At 48.8% G+C, this 8,576-nt stretch overlaps 1 protein-coding gene across 1 annotated transcript; it reads left to right on the forward strand.

The window, feature by feature from the left end:
* Window positions 1-2,812: 2,812 nt before the first annotated feature.
* LOC104256378 (C-type lectin domain family 2 member L-like) lies at window positions 2,813-8,019 on the forward strand. The gene is made up of 5 exons (XM_059816728.1): window positions 2,813-2,882; window positions 4,083-4,166; window positions 4,834-5,018; window positions 6,115-6,215; window positions 7,883-8,019. The coding sequence occupies exons 1-5, from the start codon at window positions 2,813-2,815 to the stop codon at window positions 7,998-8,000; spliced, it is 558 nt and encodes a 185-aa protein (XP_059672711.1). The 3' UTR covers window positions 8,001-8,019.
* The last annotated feature ends 557 nt before the right edge of the window (window positions 8,020-8,576 follow it).

Genomic DNA, 8,576 nt, shown 5'->3' on the forward strand with positions numbered 1-8,576 from the left:
CGGTTCAGTGGGACCTTAAGAAACCAACGCTTGCCTGATGTCACATGCAGACTTTACAAGAGTTTCCAGAGCACCCCAAAATATCAGAAGTTAATGTCTTGTTTGGGGTACAGACGCCTTAAGGTCTGACTAAAGATTTTGAACTAATAGTTCTTCTATTGACTGGGGAGGGAGCTAGAGATGGACCAACAAATCAACCAAGAGCAGGGTGAACCAGCCCACCCCAGCCTGTGCCATCACAGCGAGATGGTGACTAGGGTGGGAGCCGTTTGGGGACAGCGGAACTCGGGCATCTCCACAGCGTGCGGCTGTGACGGCAGCGCAGGCGTTTCCTACGCACGTGCTCTGCCTCTAAATTTCTGAGGCGCAGTGATTTCGCCTTTCAGATCTTGAATGCAATTCTCCAGCAAAGTTAGAGGTAGCGTGTTAGTGGGTGACAAAAGGTAATCAAAGATGATTTGTGGTAGCAGCGAGGTGTAACTGGGGTGTAACTTTTTGAGTCAGTCCCATGAAATTCCTAGTTTTGCAGGGGCCTTTATTTTTCCAGAGAAAACAATTTCTTTTGGAAAATGCCACGCTTTTTACTTAGAATGTTTGCATTTTCTCCCTACACCATGGCGATATTTTAAAGTCATCTTCCAGTGATTCGCTATGGAGGCTACTTTTGCATTTTTCCTTTAAGAAATTCCTACCTTCTTTTTCAATCTTCATTTTATAAAATGGGGGAACATTTCATGAAACCAAATATGCAGATTAAAAAATAAAATATATGGCAGCAGCCTGCATACTCCTCAGTCTGGAGGTGTCTTAACTAAACTGATCTGGGAAAGCAAAGCTCAAGTATCTCAGTTAAAAGTATCTGGGGTTATACCTATAGTATTTTGGAGCATCCAATGATTCACAACTGAAGATTTTACAGGTTCTCAGGTTTTTTTCTCAGCCTGGAGAATGGCCTGCAACTGTCAAAAGTATCTTCTGTATTATTGGGTGAGGAAGTGTGAAAAGAGCACCTGTGAATGCTCTGCGGTTATAAGCCACAGTAAGTTATTTTTGACCTCACTGACAGGCAGGTTTGAGTGGCAAGAGAGCAAGCCACTTCTTCAGAGTGAATAAATGCCGAATAACCTGTTCTTAGAGTACATACCTTCGTATTCCACTATCTCCTTGTATGCATAATCTGTTCTATACGAAACAGGTACTGAACCTCCCTGCTGTCCTAATTTCCATACTTCACCCTTATTCCCTGCCCCTCTGTATTCAGGTCTCCCAAAACCTCTTAAAGTGTCTACAGCTTGTGCTCTCTGGACCCATCACCTCCTCCCTCTCCCAGTCTCGCTCTCCTGGGAATCTTCAGTTCCCTAACTTCCCTGAAGCCACCGTGCTTTAAGCCTTGTTCGCACATATCTTTTGGATTCTTCTTCACCTTTTTGCCGTTCTGTTTCTTCTCAAGTGTCATCCCAGGCATGCTGGGCTCTCCCCATCCATCGCTTAAATGAGCATCTGCTGCAAACAAAGGCTAAAATCAACTGCAAGTCAATTTATATTTATGGAAGTATGAAGTTTATATGGCTTTTTACTACCTGTAAATATAAACACCTGGAGATAATTTTCAGCACCTGACTACTGCTCAAAATCCTTGACAAGCAAAGTAATTGGAGGCTGCAATGAAAGCATAAGGTGTAACCCTCCGTTCTCGTGGTTTTCTATTTACAGTTTTCTCCTCAGGTACAGACGGATGCCTGTTTGGGATAAACCGTCACCGAATTCTTCCTCAGCTGCACACAGAGCCCGCACGTTGACTTGAAGAGAGCCGCGTTCCTCTGGCTATTTGAACATGCGACACACCCAAGATCTCTTGTAAGGAAACCAGTTACTGTGCACAGCAGACCGGATGAAGTGGCTGTACCATCTCTGTGTCGGTACTCGGACCAGATGACGGTCTGTAGAGCAGATGAGATAAAGTGGCTGTACCATCTCTGTGTCGGTACTCGGACCAGATGACGGTCTGTACAGCAGACCACATGAAGTGGCTGTATTGTCTGTGTGTCCGTACTCGGACCAGATGATGGCCTGTACTGCACACCAGGTGAAGAAGTGGCTGTACCGTGACTGTGTCCGTACTCGGACCAGATGATGGCCTGTACTGCAGACCAGATGAAGTGGCTGTACCGTGACTGTGTCTGTACTCGGACCAGATGACAACGGTCGGTACAGCAAACCACATGAAGTGGCTGTGCCGTCTCTGTGTCTGTACTTGGACCAGACAACGGTCTGTACAGCAGACCAGATGAAGTGTCCGTACCTCCTGACCTGTACGGCCCTTGTCTCACAAGCAACACTGCAACTGCTGCTTCACCTTCATCCCCACCGCTGGCAGGTCAGCATCACCGGGCTTCACCCCCTCCCGGGAGAGGCAAACCGCTGGCCAGGTTCTCCCCGGAGAAGAAGTTTTAAGCAGCCCACATTTAAATACAAAGGCGGCAAGAGCCTTCTGCCTTTACGTCAGGTTCCCTCCCACGTCCCCAAATCCGCTGATGTCAGAGAATCACGGCGGGATCCGGTGGGTGCCAAGTTCTTCTTCAGCCACGTCCCGTTCCCCTTTCCTAGCACCGACCCCTCCTCTTGGCACCGACCCCGCGCGCCGGGACGAGGCACACGGCGGGGCCCGGCCCCCTCCCCGCTCCCCCGGGGCCACGCCCGGGGCCGGGGGAACCGGATCGCCGCCGCCCCCCCCCCCCGCCCCCGAGGCCGGGCGCTCCGGCAGTTCCGGCCCCGTGATCTCCCCGGCCGGCGGGGCAGCCGCTCCGCACCCATGGGACGCCGAGGGGGCGGCGGCGGCGAGGGCGGCGGCTCCCCGGAGCGGGCGATGGGGACCCGCAAAGGTGAAGGGGCAAAGGGAGAGGGGCCGGGGGCACACACACACACACACACACCCGCCGCGGGGGCTCCCGTGGCCGCAGCCGGGCGGGGAGCCAGGAGACCGGGGGGCCGTCGCCGTGCAGCCCCCCGCCCCGGGGCTGGGCCGCCGCCCGCCCCGCTCCGCCCGGCCCGGGAGCGGGGCCCTGGGGCTGGGCTCGGCGGCTGCTGCTGCCCCGCGGCGTCCCGGGGGCCGGCGGGCGCTGGAACTCCCCCCCCCCACCCCGCCCCGGCCGGGGTACGCCTCCGGCTGTCCGCCCGGCGCGGAGGGGCCGGGCCGGTGGAGGTCCCGGCGCGGAGGGGCGCCGGCCAGCCGGGGCAGGCCTGGGCTGGCGGGGAGACGGCCGGCGGCCGGCTCCGGGCTGCAAGACCCACCCGAGAAATGCCCCGGGAGGTAGCGGGCATCGCGTGGAGCGCGGCGTGCGTGGGGCCGGCTGGGAGTCAGCCCCGTGCCAGCGTGCCGTGGGGCTCAGGCTGTGCGTGGAGGCCAGGTAAACCCACCGGCGTGCTGCTCTGGCGCTTGGCAGGGGTAGGGGGCTGCCCGGGCAGACCCCCGTGCTGGCAGCAGAGTGACCACCGGTGAGAAGGGACCCCCCCTTTGCCGCCTTTCAGGCCCCTTCCCACTGCCTGCGAAGTCTGGCACAAGACCCGGCGGAGGCAAGGCGGTGGGTCCTTCCCCGCTCCGAACCCAGCTCGCTGCTGGCTCCCGGGAGGGAGGTGGGAAGAAGATGAGACTTTGAAAAGCTGTCACTGTGGGGTAAGGCTGCATGTTCCGCAGGAGTTTTGGGCTCCGGAGCTGATGACTTGTCTCATTTCTCTTACCCCTGCCACGTTTAGGCATCAGGTCAACCTCAAACTTACTGTCTTCCCCCTCATTTGTTCCGTGCTCATTTCTTGCTTTTCCGATCACTTTGGAGTGTCGGGAACAACGTTGCTATTAGGTTGAGTTCTGGATGATGTCATTAAAATTCAGAGTAATTCACAGTTCTTGTTAGCTAAGTAGCTTTGTGATGACAAGCTCAATGTCACACACTTCTTAGTCTTCAGCTCTGCTCCCCACCTGCTCGCCATGGAGAGCGACGTTTTTTGGAACAGCTTCGTGGATCCTGGGCTCTACTCCCCTTTCAGCTGGTTTTATTTTAAATTCCTGACATTTCTTTTTTCAGGTCTATTCTCAAATATCTGGTTATGGCGAGGTGTTGCTGGAGTCCTTACCACTGCAGTCGTTTTGATTTTGTGTATTCAGTTTGGTAAGTGTGTAAATCGTTTAAAAAGAAAATATAATTAGCCTTAGAAATTAGCAGAGTTAAACTCAAAAGGTTTATTCAGAACTTACCTTATCTCAAAGCTAAATAGATGTCTCATGACATACTGTTTAAAATTGCGGTCAAGTGCTGGAGAAAGGACTCCACTAGTTGCAGTCAGGGAGTCCTCAGTTTAGTACCTCTGGCATTCAATTTTATAACCTTACTCTTGGTATTAATCTAAGTTCAATAAAACAAATGGAAGATTGGTCTCTGCAACCAATCTGTAGCCCTTCAAAAAAAATGACACCATAATAAACAAAACTATTAATTCAGCTGCAAGGAAGCAACGCTTCCAAAAACTACGGTTGTCAGAAATGCTTAAGTTGTAGAAGAGTCCTTGGAGGATATGTTATGATCACCTTCTTAGCTACTTCTACCAACCTGCCCCTGATCATCACTTTAAAGGTATGTCAGCAACCGTAAGGGCGCAGGAACCAGAGTATATAATTAGTTTACAATAATTATTTCTGCTGGGCAGAAGTAATAACACTGTGGTTACACTTAGATGAGATTAGATGATGCAGTCAGAAAGCAAGTTAAAAAGCTCCAGAAACCTTTTCCAGCTGGAAGAAATAGGTAGATTTTAATTTATTTTTTTTTCTTTTTGCAGTAAACCGTTCTTTGGCCAAAGATTTTCCTGTCTGTCCTTCCCTGGACCTCTGTCCATCAGGTTGGCTGTATTTCCAGAGGAAATGCTACTTCCTCTCAGAGAGTGAAGCCAACTGGAACTCTAGTCAGAGCCTCTGCTCTTTGCACAATGCTTCCCTCCTGGTGATCGAAAATCATCAGGAACTGGTAAGGGAGGGGTCTGGTTTCACCCCATCTCACTTCTAGGGAGCTGCACAATGAACCAGTGTGTTCCAGCCTCTTCAGCTGAACAGTTTGAAAGCTGATGATGCAAAGACCGCGACGAGTCGCAGCTTGCAGAAAGCTGCGTGCCTTCTCTCCCCTCAAACATCGGTTTTAGCAGTTGATGTTTTAGAAAGTGCCCGAGGCTTACCTGAGTTAAATTTGGTGCTGCTCACAGCTATAAATACTCACATTGAAGGTAACTGTCAGGGTAAACACTGATGCATCTCATTTATCTTTAATTGGACAACTGTTCTCTCTTAGCAAGATAGGTTAATGACAACCAAGGTAGATAGGTTAGTCTTGACCTTTGGAGTTAGGAGATGGTTATCCTAACCACAGTTGGGAGCATCTTTTTCTGTATTACGCCACAATGTTAGGAAAGATCCCACCTAGTACAAAGACCTGGGAGAACATATTCTTCCGTATCTGTTACAGACCTTGATATTTTAAAACAGCCTCTCTCTAGGTCAGTCAACCCCATCACAGACACCAGTATGATGGGTGTACTGGGTGCAGATGTCAATTCTGTGGCCCGCACTGGGGCAAGGATCTTCCTTAACTAATCTCTAAAATGTCTTCCATAAATCCTTGCTAGCTGATAATAACAACTCAAGATGATGAAGACATATCAGCGATGGAGAAATGCATTAGCTGCAAAGGTGTTCATCGTTCTTTGAAGAATTTCTTGTGGAGAGACAGTAAAATGATGCATTTGCAGTTCCATAGCAGTTCTTAATATTCAGTAGTATACTTGCACACTCATAGTTGGCATTTCTTTCACTACAGTATCTGAGTGCTGCAGGGATCCTGTCTCAAAATTAATCCATTTGATTTCTGATCAAATTGTAAAGTTCTCTTTCAGTTTTGTGGATCACACAAGATCCCGATGCTGCAGTACTCTGTAGGTTTAATCTTTAGTACTGTTTCTTCTGGGAGAAGGGCATTGTTTTGCTTTCTAGCCCTGGATCAAAGACTTTGTATTTTGATAACTGGACTGAACATGCAAAACTTCTTTTCTCATACGGGTTTATTCCTACAGAGTTTTATGGTGAAGATAACAAAGCAAGACCCGTGGATTGGACTCTATAAAAGAAATGAAGAGTTCTTTTGGGTAAATGGGAAAGCGTTAGACAATAAACTGTAAGTCGATGGTGAGGGGTTTTGCTGGTGATACTAGATTATAAGGGAGTAAGAGAGGATAACTAATACAGATACAGACAGTGACTTGAAAGAAATATCTGTAATGATGTTGAAGGGATGACAATGGAAAGAGCATGGAATACAACAAAGATTTCCCATAGCGTTGTTAAAACTGGGAGAGATGAAAGTTCGGAGATCTATTTGTAATGCCAGGTTCAGAAGCAGCATGAGACGGGAGCTCATGGTAACAAACAGTATAGGAAAGTGAAAGTTAAACCAAGACCACCAAGATACCAAAGCAACGGGGGGAGGAATGGAAGATTACAACAACACAAATTCCTCACTATTAAATATACTTTGCAAAAGTGCAAACCTGCGTGCAACCTCCATGAGGTTTATAGCAAAGATATTTCAGAGGTTTCGAGAGATGTTTTCATACTTCTTGTGGCATGTGCCTACAAACAAGGCTGCTGGAGGGAAAGGTGAGGCTGTGAATTTATGTTGCATGAGCTGCTTTGTGGTCATGGCCCCGTGTTCTGTCCCACCGGTGTCAGGTGTGGGGCGGTTTGTTCCTCTCACTGATGGCTGTCCCATCTTCTCAGGGACTGCTGCTTCTCATCCTGGGGCAGCTGCCAGCAGGAGTTGGTAGAATTACCAGTGACGGTAATAAGCATTGAGGTGTCACAAGTCTGAAATGAACTTAAAAAGTGGAAAATTTAAATACTCTTAAGTTTGTGATGTTACTAGTGGTGCATGACTATATTCAGTTCATTCCCAAGACTTGAGGGCTTGACCTGATAAAGACCTTAGGCATTTAATGTGAGATGTGAGCAGCACGTTGGCTTCTCAAGTTGAAAATTGCAGTCCTCCCCACTCTTGCTTATCCCCCGCCTGTGATGCAAACATCCACGGATGCTTTCATTTTCAGTGACAAAGTTCTTCACATTCTTAGACTTCTGCCTCTCTGCGTGCCTCAAACTGCCGCTCCTGTCTTCAGAAGGGCAAACACCTTGATGTCTAAGCTCAGTTGCTATTAGAGTCATGTTAACACTGGTGGGGATTTGTCCCTTGGGTTTTCCAGAGGCCGTATGAGTTGGTTGGCCTATTCACAGGACACTGTAACACTTTGAAAACACGGTTGGTGAAGGAGACCCTTACCTCTTACATGGGGACACCTACGATGTGGAAACTGAGGTTCGCTTCCTGTTTTCCACCACCCCCTTAACCATAGTGCCGTGTTCAGTTCTGAGGAAGAGGGAAATGAGAGAGGCGTTTGTTTCACAGCTTCTGCTGGAACGATTTAGCTGTAAAGAAGGATGTGGAAGTCAAAGGTGGGAGCCAGTCTTGATACCGCAGCATCCTTGAGAAGGGCAAACCTGAATTCCAGTCTCCACTCTAAGGGCGTATTTCACATTAAGCGACCACTAGACAAGATGCAGGAGTACTGCAAGTCCTAGGTTTTGCGTTCTGGGGGCCAGGTCCCATTAAAAAAAGACAATCTTTGTGGTGTTCTCTTCAAAGCGCAAGCTATCATCCTCCTGCAATGCCTTGTCTGTGGTAAATCAGGCTTTGTACAAAGAACCTGTGATCCCCGTAGTTCCCTTTGCTCTATTGCATTATTTGATTGTGGATGTCAAAGTAATCGTGTCTTTCATTCTCCCTTACAGGATTGAAGTCAAAGGGTCTGGAAACTGTGCCTATCTTGAGTCAAAAGGAGTCTCAGCCTCTGGATGTTATTTAACCAGGAAGTGGGTCTGTAGCTTGAATATTAGCTTAGCACGATAAAGGTGGATGAAGCCACCCACCCTGACCCTTAGCGCTCTGTTACCATGTCTGCACAGACTATGTCTATACTCTGGGACCTGGGAACGCGTCTCAGCTCCTGCCTGGAGGTGAACGACTTTTCTGGTAGCCAGAATTCTCCGCCCGTGGAGGAGGCCTCTGGTTTTTAAAGATATTTAAAAGGCTTGCTTCAGCATCTTGATAAGTCATTTCCTTGCCCCATTTTTCTAGCTACTGCTCAGCCTGTAGTTTCTTCTTGTGTCATCAGTGTCATCAGTATTTTCTCCGTTAACTCTTCTCTTGTAGGATCCTAAGCAGCTGCTCTTTCTTTTCCTTTTTGGCGTGCAGTTGGAGGTATTTGTTCTGCTTTTTCCTTAGCCAAGCTCTGTCTGCAGGGATGGGTTGGGAAGCGGGTCTGCCTGAAGGTCTGCCAGTGCCTCTCGGATACAGGGCAATGCAGAAATGAACACTGGTGTTTTAGACAGGATCATTGCAGATTTCGCTGTCCCGGTTTGATGGGGTGGTCTTGGGCGATTCTGCTTGGTATTCAATGTTTTGTTAACGTTATTTTACATTAAT

Source organism: Gavia stellata, chromosome 4 (assembly GCF_030936135.1).
Source record: "Gavia stellata isolate bGavSte3 chromosome 4, bGavSte3.hap2, whole genome shotgun sequence".
NCBI lineage: Eukaryota > Metazoa > Chordata > Aves > Gaviiformes > Gaviidae > Gavia > Gavia stellata.